Source organism: Cryptotermes secundus, unplaced genomic scaffold (genome assembly GCF_002891405.2).
Source record: "Cryptotermes secundus unplaced genomic scaffold, Csec_1.0 scaffold1073, whole genome shotgun sequence".
NCBI classification, from domain to species: Eukaryota; Metazoa; Arthropoda; class Insecta; order Blattodea; family Kalotermitidae; genus Cryptotermes; species Cryptotermes secundus.
This window is the reverse complement of record NW_019723317.1, coordinates 160,769-180,492: the sequence shown is the minus strand read 5'-3', so window position 1 is coordinate 180,492 and position 19,724 is coordinate 160,769. Positions and strand designations below refer to the sequence as shown.

Genomic DNA, 19,724 nt, shown 5'->3' with positions numbered 1-19,724 from the left:
AACGGTTTCCGAGCCATTTCACTGTGCAGACGAGCAACACGCCATGTCCTCACACGAATTGCCAAGTGCATTGATGTTGACGGTGGAAGTTTCGAAAATGTATTACACTAGGTAAACTGTACAGACTTTGTCACTTGGACAATAAATACCGGCATTAAAACCGAAATTAACTGCCGTGAGAACTCCTTGCGCTGATCACGAGACACCCTCTATCCGCTAAAGTTGGCACTAACTTCGCCGACAAACGGCGGTCGCTCGGTCGGTATAGTTCGCTTGCGGACTACAGGCCACGGAGTTCTTTTGCTAGAAACAGTACGCAATATCTCTGTCGTATCAACAATTTTTTAACTGTACAGTGAAATAGCTCTCACTTGGAAACCGTTCGGAATAGGACACACGTACGTATAATTTTTTGATTAGAATGACCGATACACTGACCTCCCAGAATAATAAACATTCCTTCTGGGACTCTTTGTATATCCTGCACATACCAAGAAATACCTCTTCATATCATAAAAAAAATTCGAATTTTTGCATTAAATTTATTCGGAATCCATTATTGGCTCGAAAGTTCAACCGTGCGGAAGGATACACGTGTCCTTCGTACTTCCTGCACTCAGACGAACCGTAAATATATCGTGACCGTGGACACCACTAATTGGACGTATCGGCGTGGCCAGGGCGCCATTACATGCAAGCCCACTCAGCGGCAACAAGGAACAGCGGGTAAGTGAAGATGCTCCATTTAGGGAGGGGATGCGCACACATTTAACATAACAACCCCCATTAAAAAGAAGTGGGTTGGGTTTAAGCTACCCCCAACCCCTCTCTTCATAAGGGAGGAACTGGAATCGCCGAGTTCCCAACCACCCTTGTAGAAAGGAAATATTATCGATCCCTTGTAGCTCCGCTTCCTCCCTGATTGGTGGCTTTTTTGATACGATCCTTCGAGTCTCGTCCAATCAGTTGTCAGTGGTACCATCCGACGAAACACCTAAATCTCACGCCATTCTCACCCTTATCGTCTTGTCGGCATCGTATTATCTTAAAGCTCATTTTCGCTTGTAATGACAGAAGCTCTGAGTTCCCACCGACCTGTTATCTCGTCCAACCAATCCTTGAATGGCGGAGAAGGTTTTGTGGTATTCTTGTCAATATAGTTTTAAGCATGGTTGACACTTCTATTTTCTGTGTAATTATCTTATTTACTAGCGGGTAGAGAAGGGGAGATGAAAGAGAGGGATGAAGGAGTGATGAAGGGTAAGAAAAGAAGAAGCGGGGATGTTATGCAGTATAGAGTTGGTAAAAGTTAAGGGTGGGACAGTTAAAATATTGCAGTTCCCTCCGGCTGTTCACTGGCCGGACAAGGGGGTTGTTTCTAAGGGATGTTATGTTCAGTCGTTGGCTTGGTTGTGTTCTACACAGACGCTATATAGAAGCGTGTGTCGGCGTACAGACAGACAGACGGATTTATCCAAGTTGCGTTTTCTCATGCTGTGAATTGTGAAATGCTTTAAGCAGCGCGGAAACAAGTTATATAGAAGAAGAAGAAGAAGAAGAAGAAAAAATGTTATATTACTTCCGGTAAGTGACGTCAAGTAACCAATCGAAACAACCGTTAAACGGAAATGAAATGAAAAAAAATTCTGTGTGGAAATTTTTATTGAAGAAGACCATGTGTCTGTAACCTGTTTATCACGGAAACGAGTTCCTAAAATAAGCCAAAATACTTGTTGTCCACATAAAAAAAACAGTGCATATGTTGTGGTTTAGTGTTAATGGAGACAAATGCAGTGACTTTCGGTGACTTAAAATACAAATTAATTACAATTAAACCGATTTCGTTTGTCATAGCATGCATTACCGGGATTCTTGTAGTATTTTAAATGCCGGTATAAAATTTACGTGTTACCTAAACTCTGGGTTAAAAGTCAAGAGAAAAACTATAGGCCGTGTAAGCAAAATGGTTACAAAGAGAGAAGAGACAGTCGAAGGGCAGAGCTTATTAACCGAAACCATTCTGGAACGTCGTACATTTCAAATTTGGTAGATTTCCACTGTAACATTCGCTACTTTTAATTTACACGAGGACACAAAATGGACTGAAATTTATCATAAAAGAAAAATCGTAAAAGTAATGGCCGTAAAAGACACTGAAGAATGAGTGAGCAGCGGGAAATAGAAGTATCAGTGGTTAGTACTCCTGAAACAAGCCAATGCTCATCGACAATGGGATCACCGGGGCCATCACCACATCATCATATCACCACCTCGACAACAGGTACTACAGGCCCGGTATCCTTCCACCCAATCAGCCGGACACCAGCCTCACCTCCGGCAAGTCCCAACAGGAAGTCCCCGTCGGGTCCGAGAGCAGGGTCGCCTTCCTCCAGCGTCCAAGCAAAGGCTTCATCACCCCTGTACACATCGTTCTCAATATCCAGTATACTGAGCAGGACTGAGCCGGCTAAGAAACTGACCGCTTCCCTGGGTCCCCTGCAGCAAATCCCGGCCCAACATCCGAGCGTTGTGGAAGCGGCTGCTGCAACCCTGCATCCCTGTGCGGACACCGCCATGCTGTCCAGGTAAGAGCCCGTCTCCTCAGCACCAGTCAGTTTGGAAATCATTATTTCTTCTCGACGCTAAAGGGGAATGGCTAGTACTATAGGCTGCCTGAAGAATCTCTGTTCCGCAACATCTCCAGTGTGCCTATGCCGCTTCGGGCTCCCTTCCTTATATCTTAAATTGAATTCAGTAATTTTCTAACGGCAGTGTAACCGCCTGCATCCCAATCGCAAGACGGTTTCACCTCAGAGATACAGTACAGACGTTGAAGCCAAAGCCTACTTCAAATAACGCTTTACAACTACAGTAAATAAATATGATTATAAGACAAGGACTAGCTGAAAATGGTGATCAGTGTTGGTGTTTTGCAAACGCGGTAATAAATTTTCGAGTTTCACGGTTTGATGGCTATTTTTTGATAAGCTGAGTTTCTGAAGGAGGTATATGCTTCATTTAACAATTTAGCAATAAAGTTATATGCCTATTTTTAATTAAATTAAAAGATTAAATGTTACCAATGATTGCAACTATTCGATTAAGAAAATGTTAATCAACTCCACCCAATCAAATTATATGCCTGTTTCTTCATGAAATTAAAAGCAGATTAAATTCTGGCAATGCTTGCAACTATCTGATTAACCTTCTGTAATACTGTTAGTGTGACGGACCAGGATGAACCAAATCAAATTCGATTAGGAACCTGTTATTTTCCCGTCTTATATCTAAAAACTTCAAGCTTCAAAAGAAAGACTATGGGACTAATTTTATCGGTTGTTAAATATGAATGCCAAATTTTGTCTCTCATAAGGGAGAAACAAATTGGGGGGTTGGGAACAGGATGCTGATGAAAATATGTGGACGTAAGTAAGGAACAAGAGTGTGATGGAAAAAAATTACATAATTAAGAGCTTCGTTATTTTTTTCTTGAAGTAGCTCTAATATGATTAGGGTGATTAAGTCCAGAAAGATAAGACGGGCATGACACGTAGCATGCATGGCATAGAATATAGATAATAAATGCATTCAGAGAGTTGTAGTGAGAATATCTGAGGTAAAGTAACTACTTGGAAGATCTGAATGTGAATGGGAGCACAATATTAAAATATACATACGGCAAAGTTCCAATTATGCGACATTGTGCTTTATCCGAAACAGTCATCAGATGTGCTGCTTACAGTGTTTCATTTTTTAAACAATAGCTTTTGCGTTTTGCCATACATACTGTGTATTAAATGTTTCATTTAGTTGATTTAAAATCCATTGTTCAGCCTTTTTGCCCTTTGGCGCTACAGCCCCAATTTTGGCCTTGGCCGACCTCAATAAAATTCTCTGTTTCAGTTCGCTTATTACATCTTAGACATTCGGTAGGACTCCTTGGGCGGGTGATCAGCTTGTCGGAAAGCCTCTACCTGTACACAAACACAGAAAAACGCACATACACAAACACCAAACATCCATGCCCTGAGTGGGATTCTAACCCACGATTCCGACTTCCGAGCGAGCACAGTGCATGCCTTAGACAGCTTGGCTACCGTGACCGGCATTGATAAGCTTACTTAATTGAAATTTATTTCTCTATACAATAGTTCTGTACAATATTATGTTAGTGGCACTATAGAATAATTATTAATAAACCCGATCTCAAACTTACACTCAACTTCCACTAAATTTGCGGTTACTTTTGTCCTTCTCCGACACTGGTTTCCGTTAACCCGTCCCGTTTACGCCAGATAACAGTAACTCCACTATATTTCTAAAACCAGGAGATGTGAGACTTAGACTCGAATTAAATTGCTCAAAATAAAATTCTCTGGAGAGAACAATGAGCATCCCAGTCCTGTAAATGCAGGAAATTTCTTTACCATCTCGGCAACGGCAGACTTTTCAAGAAACAATGTAATAAGACGAGATTTTAAGAATTCAGTGCATTTCTTCTTCAAATATCTGTTACGATGCTAAACAGAGTTTAGTTTCTGAAATATCTACTTAGCCTGCGAATTAGGCCTACAGCAATAGGATAACAGCTTGATAGTGGTAGTGGTAGTCTTGTGGTGTTTGTGTGTGTGTGTGTGAAGCCGTGTAGTTCGGTAGAATTTCATTGTCGTTTCGAAGGAACGCACTGCCTTTATCTTCAGAGTAGGAGGTGTGGGACCCTGAACTCAAAGGTAACACCGGTAAATTTCCACCATACAACTGTATTGTACTGTATTATCTCTGGAGGTTGGCAACAAACGAGTATTCAGACCACTTCTGGGCCCACCGTGGGCACCCAATCTTGCTAGAACCCTTCAAAGAGCCGTGACCATAACGTGGAGCAGGGACGAATTAGGCTGTGGCCCTCCTATCTCCGGCTACCCGGCCTCACATCTCGCAAGAGAGTAGTCTTCAAGGAGCAGCTGATTTGCGGATTTGTGTAGTTATGCTACAAGCAGAATTAAATCTTTCTTACAAAAGTTTTCAAAACACCCCTTCTGTTTCTCAAATTTAATTCTACATAGACCTATTTCATTCGTTCATCAATGGCTATACAGCCCTGTCTTGGCTCCTGACCTCTTCTTCAGTTTCGTAATATCTTTTACACAGTCGGTAGGACTCCTTGGACAGGGGATCAGCCCGTCGCAAGACCTCTACCTACACAGGACAACACAAATACAGAACACACCCTCACACAAATATTCATGCTTTGATTTGGATTCGAACCCACGATCCCAGCGCTCGAACGAGCGAAGACAGTTCATGCCTTAAATCGCGCGGCCACTGATCGGCAAATGGTCTATTAACACTATGAGATATCATGGAAATCTTTTGTTACATGTACATCCACTGCTAGGCAACGTGTTGGTAAATACGTTCCCGCTAAGACAGATTCTTGGTGATTCAAGTTACGCAACAGTATATGAGGCTGTGTTTTCTATGTAGTCTGCGCCAAACAACAGTAGAATAATGGGGCTATGCAACCCGTTTCTAAGCAACGGCTCGCTGAACATATTTTCGCATAAGCAGTGACGTCAGTAACAACAGAGACGGTATTTTCCGTGGAGTCTGTGCGGAGTGCTTATAAGAGAAGTGAGTGCAGTGACAGAGTTAGTTCAGGGGCAGTTACCAGTCAGTCGTATGCTGGAGTGAGCCCAGAAGAGTTTTCGGTTAAGAGGTTCCAGACTGATTGAAGACGAAATAGCAAGAAGACTTCACAGTGAGCTGAAGTGCTAGTTTCTGGTTCAGATCCGTTGCTAGGAGACGACTAGTGAAGACAGACAACTCTAATGAGTGAACAATGGTAAACTGGAAATTGTGCAAATCAGTGATAGCACTGTATTAATTGTAATTAAGAGAGACAGTAACCGAAGTGCTAATAAATCCAATCGGCACGCATACCACCCTACACGTGACAATATGCTAATTCCTTTTCTGCTTCCATCTTCCAGATCAGACGTAAATGGCTGGCCTTTATAGATACATGTGACAATGTCAGTGAAGGAATGCATAAATCTGACATCTTTTCTTTGATATTTGAGCAAGCGACCTATTTAATGACGCTTTACCAACAAAAGTTGCGAGGAAGTTGCCGTGGATATTTAGGCCTACAACAAAAAATGAAATAAAGGTGTAGCTCTGTTTGCCCAATAAACATCGAATATTGATGACGTTTCGTTGGTTGAATTCCAACAAAATTTTGCCTTGCCTACAGGAAAGTTATAAAGATCAGTAAGTTAAATGTACGAGTATACATTAACCGTTATTTGTTCAGAGAAGAAGAAAAACTCAAAAGCAAAAATTCCACATTACTAAATGTTCAAGCAAATTGTGTATAGCCNTAGGTAAAACTTCTGGTTGCAGCCCGCATGGAAAAATCGTAGCCTACAGTGTTGATAGGCGAATAATGCACGTTAACTATTACTGACAGTCGTATAACAAGTGACAGATTAATTCGAAATATTTCACACAACTTAAACTTCAGAATCAAGATGCATGCTTAGAACAAATGTGGGCAACTAGGTACTGTTGGGCAGGATCCATGGTGAAGTGACGAGGGTCAAGACAGCCTTGCGAGATATCCGTTTCTGTCTTCAGGTGAGGGGAGAAGACACCTACTCTGGACCAATGGTTGAGGTTAGCTCCTTCAAAAGGACCCAACACAACAGGTGTCTTCCCCCTCAACTGAGAATGGAAACAGATCCAGTTTCCGAAAAGTTGTGTTCTCTAGCTTCTAGAATACCGGACGATTGATAAAGTCCAATAACCCAGTAATCCCGAGTGTTATACACCATTCTGAATCTATCAGACAGTGAGGCGGTTCTTTCTTGATGGTAACAAGGCTGGAGTGTGAAGCTAGTTACCCAACTTAGCCTAGTACCGCTAGCTTTACTTACGAACGTCTGTTTACTCGGGGCTTGGTCGTAGCGGGAAAACTTTAGTTTTATCTTTACCTTGCCGTTGTTGTTGCAAACGCAATGTGCGTGGTAAGACTACACCTCCCTGCAGACACCCGCCGTCTTCCGCCTGATGTTTCTAGTAACAAGCTGCCACTAATTGGACAACATTAAGCCTTGCCGGTACCCCAGAGTTGTTGAGTCAATCCTCCCGTTGTGCTGACCATTAATACCCCATGCCTCACTATACCAAGCTTTCAACGTGGTCAAGCTATCTTCATTCGCAATCAATGTGGAAAGAAATAGTCCTTGGCCCCAGTTACTTATAATCAACTTTTTTTCTTCCTACCTTCAATGTATTTGCAGATAGCTTGTCCTCCTTAATGGTTACCAGATGGCGCTATGCCAGTCAAACTTCAAATGCATTAGTTTTAAGTTATAAGCGGATGAGGGTACGTAGGTGTCCATTTTATTGCCACTGTTTGAAAGCTGCGTGTCTCTAGAGTTCATCAGAGCATTCTTCATTTAAAAGAATAATTACCTTCGGAAATGATAAATAAATTAATTAATTTGGCAGATAACAAACTGCACTCCATATGTCTGAAACAGGGGCTTACAGCTGTTCCGTGGTTCGAACCCTGTTTCCTATAATATATCGCTTCGCACGTCACGCGGTTTTATTTTCCTGGGAGGGATGTAATTCCAAAAATGTATATTATTTACTTATTTATGCCTACAACCAATGTTTGCTCGAGCCGGGATAGCGTACTCGGTATAACGACTGGCTACGGGCTGGGTGAACAACAGATCGGAGTTCGAGTCTCGGTGTGGTAAAGAATTTTTTTCTTCTCCACATCTTCCAGATCGTCTCTGGAGTCCACAAAGTTCCTAGCCTCGGGGGTAAAGCGGCTGAAGCCTGAAGCTGTCCATTCACCCCCATCTAGTGCCGAGATCAAGAAAATGTGTCTCTACACATCCACTCTCCCATAAGTCTTCATGGCGTAATGCTCAATTAGTCAAGCACAGGGACAAATTTACCTTTTTATCTAATGATTACTATAATTCAGCTCATAATCTACTGCCTGCTGTATACAGACGCAAAGATTCAGATATACAAGATTATAATGTTGCCTACATCTGCATTGATTTGCCACTGTCCGCCATTAAGGAAGAAATATGGACTAAGGATGTCTGAGAACATGGCGCTGAGGAGAATATTTGGAACCAAGAGAGAAGAGAAGATCAGAGGCCGGAGAGAACGGAATAATAGGGACCGTCAACACTTGTACTCCAGGCCTAATACGATTATTACGATCACATTAAGAAGGATGAACAGGGAATGTAGCATGCACATAGGATCTGAAGCAAAGAGGTCACAAGGAAATATAGACGTATATGGGGGAATGACAGTGTAACTGATCTTCAGAGAGACAGGATGAGGGTATGTGCTGGATTTATCTGGCTCATGAGAGAGAAGATGGAGGGCTCTTGTGAAGACGGTAATGAACCTTCGGTCTTGATAAAATTTTGGAAATTTCTTGCGAGGCTAAGCGACTGCTGGGTTCTGAAGGACTGGGCTCCATGGCGTTAACGTTAACTGGTTAACTGGTTATGTCTACTGTTTACACAATGACTCTCTCAGTCTCAGTAGCATCGACTGGAAGGATGATAAGAGAATTATACACTTTAAAGTAAGTCTGAGAAACGACTATGGTCCAGTTTGAGCCACTATTCCAGTATTTGCCTGAAGGAACTGAGGACGACAACGAAAAACCTCAGTCAGTTTAGTTGATATCCGTGCTGAGGTTCGAACAAAACACCTCCCGAGTGAGGGAACTCGCTCGGTTAATGCGTGTCCCTTAAGGGGTTGCTTATGTAAAGAGATTGAAGTTTACTATTTTCTGAGATATAAGTCCCTGTAGTCCACAGAAATATAAGCGATGTTTCGGAGGAATATGTCGCCTCCAGCTTCAGGGTCGAACAATAAGCTTCCAACATGCTACACGACGTTATATCCCAGAAGATAAAACTCTTCATAACCACCGCTGTGAGAACTTCATATCCAATACGTAACGAGATTGTTTTCGTTGGACACTGTCCCTGCCTGGTCAAACTGAAGTCGGGTTTCTCATGGCTATGAGTTTTCAGATCGAAGTCTTCTCGATTATTACACCGTACAGTCTTGTAGATGAATGAAAATCTAATTATATATCCATCCACCTATAACACTACATGACGTCTCAACCCAAAAGACCACAAACTCGATGTTCATTTATTGCAGATGTATCAACTGTTGGTCCGGTCTAGAAAACCGAAATTAACGGCCGTGGGGATCCGTTGCGCTGACCACGCGACACCCTCTGCCCGCTAAAGTTGGCGCTAACTTCGCCGACAAGCGGCGGTCGCTCAGTCGATATAGTTCGTTTGCGGACTAAAACCACCTAGTTTAATTCTTTTTAGTATCAACTGTTAGGCTGGGGGTAAAGGGCGGCCGGCGCGTAACGCTGACAACCTTACCGCCATCTGTAATCCGATTGCCTAGAAAATGTGGCAACCTGAACATCTCACAACCCTATGGGCCTCCTCTGCCTGTTAAGGGGATACTTTTACTTTTTGTATCAACTGTTGTGCATAGCTGGGCACAGCGTATGAACTTACAAGTATTTTCCTTGCATTTCGATAAATACTTATGATATCGAAAAATTGCAAATAAATTTTGAAATATTAATAAAATCTGTGGGCTTTTTCATGTTACGAAAGAGTAAGTATCCGTCCTTCATCCGCGATACGGTTTTTCATTCTTCAACATCACCACAACATACAGCTACTGCCTGTCGAAATCTTGTATAAGGAAGTCGCCGTTTTTTTCTTTCGGACCGTTTTAAATAATTTGATTATTACTTTATTTAAATAATCACCGGACATTTTAAGAATGCCGTCTTCTGGGATGGGGTGCCGTGTAGATATTTTGTTAACCGACACAATCTTCAAGATATAAGAAATCCGCGAGCGATGAACCAGGTGAACAGGTGTCTGTAGACTACATACTGCAGTCTGTAGTCCGAAACGTCGGTTAACAAAGTATCTACACGTCGCCACATCCCAGAATACGGTATTCTTCACAGTCACCGCCGTGAAAACCTCAAATCTTATATACTGTACATTTATTTATAATTATTTAATTAAGCAATAGCCGGTCACGGTAGCCGAGGGGTCTAAGGCATGTACTGTCTTCGCTCGCTCGGAAGCCGGGATCGTGGCTTCGAATCCCACACAAGGCATGGATGTTTGGTGTGTGCATGCGTTTATTCCATGTTTGTGTTGTCCTGTGTTTAGGTAGAGGCCTTGCGACGGGCTGATCACCCGTCCAAGGAGTCCTACCGTCTGTAAAATGATCATGAAACTGAGAAATCAGCCCTCTGCTCCAAAGTGGGAGCGAGAGGAGAGAGGTAAATATTAAGCCATGATAGTGACTTTTATAACGTCGAATCGTTTTTTCTTGAGATGGCAATGCGATGAAGTTTCACTGGAAATTTCGAGACGTCAAGGCGCCAGCCTGTCGCCTCCTTGACAGCTCTGTATAGCCGTGAGTTCGAGAGCGACGAGCCCCAAGCTGAATTTGTGGCACGTGTCGAAGTGGCAGCCAACCAACCACGTAATAGGACAATTACGAAGCAGCTGCCCAGTTTGAATGTAGCCAATTTTTTAAAATTAGCGCATTTCTCTTTGTAGCGTTGTTTTCTGATGCTGGCTCCCGAGGCTGCAGATCGCTTGGCCTCACCTTTTGGGCCACAGCAATCGCGTGCTGCTTTCCGCTACTGAGCTTAAGGCTCATAAATCATTAAGGGAAGCGATGTGCCCCAATTTATGTAGCATTCAACTGATAATTTTTATAAACAGAAATTAGTTTAGTTGCAAGATCGGACACTGTGAGTTTGCCAACAATACTTCAAGAGACAGTGACTCGTGTCGTGCTCTCTTTACTTAGTTAATCATAAGTATTTCATAGTGTCTCATAGTGGCGAATAAATTAATCTCGATACCACTAATACTGGTAGTTTTGGCCCTGACAACCTTGAGATTCTCATGTTATCCGGCTCCCTAGTCGGTCCAATCAGATTCGATTACTTACCCCTAATTATAATCTCTCATTGGCGCGCATCCCTTTTCATATTAACCCTGAAGGGCTACAAGTGTACGAGTATGTTATACTCTGAGCAGACTGCAGCACCGTACGAAGTGCCGTGTGTTCAACAGATCTCCGTTCCTTCCCATCGCACGCTATGATTAAAATGAAAATCACTAGCTTTTTAATGATGCTGTATTGATCAGATTATGACGGACCGTCAAAAAAAAATTAGACTCATTATAGTATCTGAGAGGGGGCGTGCCGTAGCGTAGAGGGTTGAGGTCCTACCTAGGAGCAGGAAGGTCGCGGGTTCGATTCCCAATGATGTCATTGGATTTTTCAATTGACCTAATCTTTCCAGCTGCATTATGACCCAGGGGTCGACTCAAACTCTAACAGAAATGAGTACCAGGAAAATTCCTGGAGGTAAAGTGTGGCCGGCCCGGCGTAAGGCTAACAACCTTACCGCCATCTGTGAGCCGATTGTCTAGAAAATGTGGCAGTCTCGACGTCTCTCAACCCTATGGCCCTCCACGGCCTGTTACAGGGGTAGTTTTATAGCTTTATAGTGGCTAAGACGTAATAGCACTGAAATTAAATGACAATATTCACATAACTAAAAGAAATCAGTTATGAGATTTTTAAAAACTTCCACTGAAATTTCAACGAGGTTTATGCTTAATAAATATTAAATGTGGGCTGAAGTCTATATCAATTAAACCACGGGAGCACTGATCGCCAGAATATATGTGAGTAGACCAACTGTTTGTTGGTTTGTTTGTTTGTTTGTTTGTTTGATGCGCAAATCCGTGATGTTTCATAGCAACAAACGGATGCGGTATTTGTTACCTGAGACTGATCTGGTCTCTCTTCTCAATTGAGGTTAATGCTGTGATTAGTATTATCAATCGAACAAGCGATTTACATAATATATTGAAAGGAAATGCTACCCGTAAGCAAGTGTGCCTCTGCTCAATCAGTCCGATGTATTACCCGCCTGTCACGGCGCACAAAGGAGCGGCTGACAATCCTGCAATTAGTGTCAGGGAACCCAATCGCATTTCTATCAGAACCCTGGTTCCGTTTCATGTCTTCATTTACGCTGCTCTATTCGGCGTGATGGCAAATTTACTGTAAGGCACGTAAGCCTCTGACTAGACACAGATGGCCAACTTTTCATTGCCTCTTGCCAAATTTGTACATTTTCGTCTCTACTCTACCGGTAGCGTAGTTGGTTGAGGCACTGTGCTACAAGCCGGAAGGTCGCGGGTTCCATTCCCGATGAAGTTGATTTTTTCAATTGACCTAAACCTTCCAGCCGCACTATGGCCCTGGGGTCGACTCAGCCTCTAACAGAAATGAGTACCAGGTATATTCTTGGGGGCCGCCGGCGCGTAAGACTGGCAACCTTACCGCCATCTGTGAGCCGATTGTCTAGAAAATGTGGGAATCTTGACGTCTCACAACCCCACGGGCCTCCACGGCCTGTTACAGGAATACCTTTACTTTTATTTTACTACCTCGCTATCAGTAAGTAGCTCACACTGTATAACGTCCAGTGGTTAGGTGAAATATAAGAAATTGTCACTGTGCACAAATAATTAAGCATTACTCCATGAAGATGTATGGTGGAGTGGAGGCATAACTCCGCTGTTTCTTATCTCGGCACTATATTGGAGTGAGTGATCAGCTTCACGCCCTGACCGCTTTACCCGGTAGCAATTGAATAGTAGGCTGGGTGGGCCCCAGATCCGGTGTGAATGGTGTGGAGTAAAGAAAAATCTCTTTCCCCTGCCGGGAATCGAACCCCGGCCGTAGGTCGACACTATACTCGCTGAGCTATCCCGGCTCGTAACGTCGAATGTTAGAATGACTGAGGAACTTAAATAGAAGCATCGTAATCTAATCTGAGATCTCACTCACGATAGCTGATCCTCGGGGCGATATATGAACCCGGGATCTTTCGAATACAAAGCAGGAATGTCAGCCATCCGACTCACAGTGTTACACTACTTTCCTTATTCTGAAAAACCAAAGGGAGGCTTATGAGATCACCTTGCTGTCTGTGTGTCTGTATACCTCTCCCTAATTTTTATCGTTATCTATGCTATCCGTGTCGTACCGAAACAAAGTAGGCGATTAGTCCTTCCCAGAACTTCTTCTTTAGGTAATTACTTAATTAGATGTCGATTAGTTACTTACTTAGACAGGTGACTGTCTAGTTCATTTGTTGGTTACTTAGTACATACTTAAGTTAGTCAGTTTGGTGGTAGCTATTTAGCCAGTCAGCCAAATCAAGTCACGAAATCTGTGCGCGCGCTTCAGCTTGGCTTCTGCACCCCCATTTTGCCTCTGTTCTGTCACTGGAACTGAAGAGGCTTAAACTCCTGCAAGGTATGGATCCCGCGACATGCACTTACGGCGGTTATGCGCTCAAAGAAACGTTACTTAACGTGTGATGGAGGGGGCAAGGGGCTGACTGTCTTTTCTTGTCTCTTCTCGAAGCTGTGCTTCATGTTAAGCCGCTTTAAGCTGCTAGGAAACAGTTTGTCGGTAGCGGATTCTAAAAGGAAACCATTACATAGGCCAATTTTCATATTCACAAAACTCCTTTCTGTAATCGGATACTATTCTTTGCAGAAAAATGAAGTTATATTCCTTTTCAGCATCGTTTGATGAATTCTGAGTGACGTTTGCGGTAACTATGCTGACCCTTTGGTAATTTAACGACTCTTTATCAACTCCTCAATTTATCGGTATTGTCTGTTAAAATCTCCCCTATACTTAAATAAGCACCATGCATGAAAACGTATGTGGGAGTGGAGGCACAGCTCCAACTTTCTTGATCTCGGCACTAGATGGATGTGAGTGGTCAACTTCACACTCCAGTCGCTTCATCCCCAGGGGAAGAGCTCCCACTATGCATTCGATACGGAGGCTTGGTGGGTCTTACAGACGGTTTGATTGCTGTGGAAAAGAGAAAAATCCCTTGCTCCTGCCGGGAACAGAACCTTGAATGTCTAGCCAGTAGTCTGTCGCTATACCCACCGAACTATTGTGGTTCAAATGTCTCTTATATTTTCTATACTATTTACTTATTGTTTACTTGATGACACTGTCAGTAGATCAGGATATAGCATCTAATAGTACGACAATTGAACAAAGAATAGAAAAGGATTCAACAGGAAACGGTTGTGGCCTACTTAGATGCGATTTCCTGGCATTCATTTGAAGGGAGTCAGCTAATGTTCTGAAAAAGAGTCAAGTAGTCAATGTCCTATCGATATGACAAACAATCAAACAAACGTAATTTAAATTAAAAACTACATGTATAGCTGAAAGGCTCACAGTGAGGAGAAATGCTTTTGGATTGTACTGTTGAGGCTGACCGAACCGAAATATATGGCGCTTACGTCGGGTGACAACTGACCCGACAACTGTACGGTAGCGATTTTCAGAAGACTTTATTTTCAATTACAAGTTCTGGAAAGAAATAACCGCCTTCTTCCTTCGACACAGCCTCCATCTTCAGGAAGATGGACACAGCACGTTCTACCGAAAGGTCGGCAAACTTCTACCGGATTATACGGCGTCATGTCCTAGAAAACATCAATCTTAATAACGTATCTGTGGTTTATAATTTTGCCTCTGGTTTTGTCTGGGCATGACACTTTGTCGTTTGACATTAATGGAAGAACAGACTGAGGGTATTTGAGAACAGGGTGCTGAGGTGAATATTTTGGCCGAAGAGGAATGAAATGGTAGGAGATTGGAGAAAACTGCACATTGAAAATCTTCATAACTTGTACTCTTCTCCAAGTATAATTAGAATGACGAAGTCAAGGAGGATGAGATGGGCAGAGCATGTAACACGTATGGGCGAAAATGGAATTGTATGTACTCGTATGAAAGCCAGAATGAAAGAAACCGCGAGGAAGATCAAGTCGTACGTTGGCGGATAATATTAAAATAGATTTAACAGATATAGAACGGGGTCATATGGACTGGATTGATCAGGCTCAGGATAGGGACCAGTTTAGTGCTCTTGTGAACAAGGTAATGAACCTTCAGGTTCCATAAATTGTTGAAAAATTATTAAGTAGCTTAGCTACTGATGAGGGGCACGCGGTAGCGTAGTTGGTTGAGGCGCTATGCTACAAGCCGGAAGGTCGCAGGTTCAAGTCCCGATGAGGTCATTGGATTTTTTTTCAATTGACCTAATCCTTCCAGCCGCACTATGGCCCTGGGGTGGACTCAGTCTCTAACAGAAATGAATAGCAGGAATTTTCCTGGGGGTAAAGGGCGGTCGGTGCCTAAGCCTTGAAGTCTCACAACCATATGGACCTTCACGGCCTGTTACAGGGATAGCTTTACTTTACATTTTAGCTACTGGCGGCTTCTCAAGAATGACTCAGCTCAATGGACTTGGTTGGTTAGTTAGTTATCTATGGCTGTATAGTAGTGAATACAATATAAACTTATCAGTTGAACAGACGTCATGGAATAAGCTGCTAATGCAGTAATGCTGTTTACTACAGAACGGGCAGCTTGGAATCCAAGGAGGTGTATGTGTGCCAGTCAGCCAGTGTAGCAGTTTGATAGTCGCTGACATGAAATATTAATAAAGCTTTCTAAAGTGTCTCGCAGGACAAAGCAATTATGTATGTGCTGGGATTCTCTCTCTCCCTCTCTCTCTCTCTCTCTCTCTCTCTTAGATCTGCTTTAGCGAGAGTCTTCTGGGAGACGCAGAGGGAGGAGGTCGGCATACAGTCTTCTGCAAAATAAGTAAGAAATATATTCATGATGCAATTTAATGTTCCGAAGGATTAGAAGATACGCATTCTGAAAAGGTTAGCAGGCTCTTTATGTAATATGTCAATTAACAGTATTTGCTTCCCCTCCTTTGGAGAATAGGGCTGATTTCTAAGTTTCATGATCATTTTACAGACGGTAGAACTCCTGGGACGGGTGATCAGCTCGTCGCAAAGTCTCTACCTAAACACAGAATAAACACACACACACACACATACAACATCCATGCTCTGTGTGGGATTCGAACCCACGATCCCGGCCGAGCGAGCGAAGACAATACATGCCTTAGAGCGCGCGGTTACCGTGACCGGCAATTAAAATACAAAGGTCGGATAAAAAATAGCGGCAAGACCTCTATAGTTCTGAAATTACTTTATTACCTGAGGTGAACACACTTACATTCCTTTAATATAATCGCCCCCCATGTGTACCACCTTCTGCCAAATTTGTGGAAGGCTTCGTACACCATCTGCGCCTCCACTCCTGTTGATGTCCAACAGTGACCGCCCTACAGCATGAATAATCTCCTCTCTTGTGTTGTAACATGTCCCTCACAGTGGTTCTTTCATTTTGGCAAAGAGATCATAACCGCACGGGCTCATATCTGGTGAGGATGTTGCAGTATTTCCCATCGTCAGCGGCGAAGGAGATCCTTAACAGCGTCCGCAGTATGAGCCCTTGCATTGTAATGAAGGATGATGGGGTTCGTTGCTAAGAAGTGGCGTCGCTTTCTCCTGAGAGCTGGACGAAGATAATTATTAAGGAAATTGCAGTAGTAGGCAGCGTTTACTGTCTGTCGTTGAGGTACAGTGTGGTGCAGTATCACTCCATCAGTGTCATATGCCACAATGAACATCGCCTTCACATTACTCTGTGTAGGGAGCACTTTCCTTGAACGAGGAGAGCCAGGATGCTTCCATTCATTTGATTGTCGCTTCAAGTGAGTTTCGTATAAGCAAGCCCAAGCTTCGTCAGGGTGACGTTCCTTCCAAGGAAGTCGTCACCTTCCCTCTAGTACCGGTCCAACAAGTCCTGTGCAATTGCATAACGTTGCCATTGTTGTACCTCAGACCGCAATTTTGCGGTATCCAAGAATGTCGTGCAGAATGTGGAGCATGGGTTTGTGACATACGCCTACCTCAGCAGCTAACTCCCGCGCCGCCCATCGACGATCGACATCTAGCAAAAAAGCAAGAAGCTGAATTGTGTGGTTGTCATCATGGGGTCGTCCTGAACGACGGCTGTCCTGAATGGCATCCCTCCCTTCACGGAACAATTTCACCCATCGTGCCACTGTGCGATATGGCAAAGCAGCATCATCACATGTTTCTCGCAGTCCCTGATAACAGTTTTGTGCACTACGACCTCGTGCAACTTCAATTTCTATCCAGGAGCGTTGTTCTTGTTTCGTAAACATGTTGTTAGGGTGCTTGAACAGGGCTCCCGCACTTCAAAGCGACGCACAATGCAAATCAATCAAACACAACCAGAGCCACTCACTGCACTACTTCAACTGAACTTCTGTTATCAGCTACAGACGGCGCTAGTGCCAACTGACGCACATCTTTCATGTTACAGCAGTGTTGGCACTACTTTTTATCCAACCCTTGTATTTAAACCTCTGAATCCTGAAATTAATCTACAAGGTAAAGTTGTCCTTGTGCTTAACTAATTAAGAAATGCGCTACGAAAACGTATGGTGGGGTGAACATATAGCTCCATAATTCTTGATCTCAGCGCTAGATGAAGGTGGGTGGTCAGCATCACGCCCCGTCACAGAAAGTGTTCCATTGCAGATTTCGTTTCACAGAGCAATAGAAGTATGCTTTCTATTTCTTTTATTTCTTCTTTATCTCTTTCTATCTCTTTCACTTTTTCTTCTCGTCTCCTTTCCTTTCTCACTTTGTTCTGCTCTTCGTTCCTCATTCCTTCCTCTAATTTCTTATTCTATTATATCCTTATTTCATTCCATATCGTTCTTTATTTTCTTCTTCTGTTCTCTTTTTGCTGTCTACTTTTTTCTTCCTTCTCTCTTTCTCATTTTCGTTCGCCCATTTCTTAATTTCTGGTTTTCATCTACCTCTCACCCTTCTCTCTTTTCATCATTCGTTTTATTCTTCCTTTCATTTCTTCTCTCTCCTCGACTCGACACAACGTGTAGTTTCCCGCCTGTACAGGACTTCTTGTTCGAGACGTTAGCTGTAGGAAACGAAGCATTACGGCTTCTCAGGCTTTCAGCAAAGCAGAACCACTTTTCTCCTGAATGTTAAGACATTGATGAGAGGCCGCTTAAGTGTTCATGCAAATTTGATGCGACAAGAGGAGCAAGTTAAGTGGAGAGAGAAGTTGTGCAGGGAAGCAGCTAAGCGATCAACAGGAGCAGCATCAATATCGCTAATTTAACTTCACAACAGCAAGTATAGCAAATTGAGAGGGAAAAGTGCCTTCCGTACGCAGCCCACAGTTCCGCGCATGGTCATCTCACGGGCGTGAGCTCTTTCAAGAAGACGGCTAAAAATGCACGAGATACGAAAGTCCTTAAAGAACAAGAAGACCGCATAGAAAACGAAAAAAAGGGACACGGACAAACAATGATATTGCATAATAATAGCAACGGCCTGTTGCCTAGCAAAAACAGAGAAGGGAGACACAGACAGCAAAGTGATCTCATAAACCTCATTAAAAAATTTTGGGGATACAGAGATAAGAACGGATATACAGACAGACAACAAGGTGAAGGATGCCGTCTTCTTGGTTGTGGCGCCGTGCAGATATTGTGTAAATCGACGTTTCGGACGGACATATCGCCTCCATCTTCAGGGTATAAAAATACGAAAACGAGGAATCAGCATGAGCAGGTGGCTGTAAACGTCGGTTTACACAATATCTACACGGATCTACATCCCAAAAGACGGCATTCTTTATAGTCACCGCTGTGAAAACCTCAAATCTTACATACAGAGCATGGAGATCTCATAAGCCTTATTCAAGTTTTTCAAAATAATGAAAGTAGGCTAAAAGTGGCGAGTAGGCGAAGCATTAGTTATTGCAAGGAATATAACGCGTGTAGGCCTCCCTGTGAGACGGGTGACATTCCTAAGAATTGAAATAGCGTACGCACAAGAAAGTCGATATTCCTAAAAGCGAAATAGCTTAGACCTACATATTAAAGAAAAGATATTCCTAAAAATGGAAATTTAAAGCCGGATATTCCTACGAATATGAGAAGCGTATATAGAAAATTTAACGCGAGTGCTTCACGATTTCCCTGTAGTGCTTCATCAATGCAACACGCCACGAAGTCGTGTGTGTGTGTGTGTGGGGGGGGGCGGAAGTATAGCTCGGCACTAGACGGAGGTGAGTGACAAGCTTCACACCTCTGTTGCTTTACCCCCAGGAATAAGCCCCCTCTGGACTCGCTGTATAAAAGGTTGGGTGGACCCTAGAGCCGGTATGGATAAGATGAAAACTTTGACCTTGCCGGGACTCGAAACCCGGAAGTGTAGCCAGTTGCCCGTCACTATATCGACTGAGCTATTCCGGCTCTTGAGATTATATACGAACTCCGCGGCTTTAGTCTGCAAGCGAACTATACCGACCGAGCGATAGCCGCTTGTCGGTGAAGTTAATACCAACTTTAGCGAACAGAGGGTATCATGTGGTCCGTGCAACGATTCCCGACGGCCGTTAATTTCGGCTCTCTAGACCGGATCAGCTATTTCCTTGAAATAGTTCCTCAATTATCCTCACGAGGCAGAATGGAGCCCGTTTCAAACCCACTACTTCTCAGAAAATCTGGTAGCGCCGGTAATCGAACCCGGGACCTCTGGCTCTGTAGCCAGGAAATC

The 19,724-nt window shown here is 43.3% G+C and overlaps 1 protein-coding gene across 1 annotated transcript in view; it reads left to right on the top strand.

Annotated features, from left to right (window-relative positions):
* Window positions 1–1,563: 1,563 nt before the first annotated feature.
* LOC111861853 (homeobox protein HMX3) overlaps window positions 1,564–19,724 on the top strand; it is a 35,134-nt gene continuing 16,973 nt past the window's right edge. Inside the window, exon 1 of the mRNA XM_023846774.2 lies at window positions 1,564–2,585. Within this exon, the coding sequence (XP_023702542.1) occupies window positions 2,161–2,585 (425 nt within the window). The 5' untranslated portion in view covers window positions 1,564–2,160. The remainder of the gene's footprint in view (window positions 2,586–19,724) is intronic.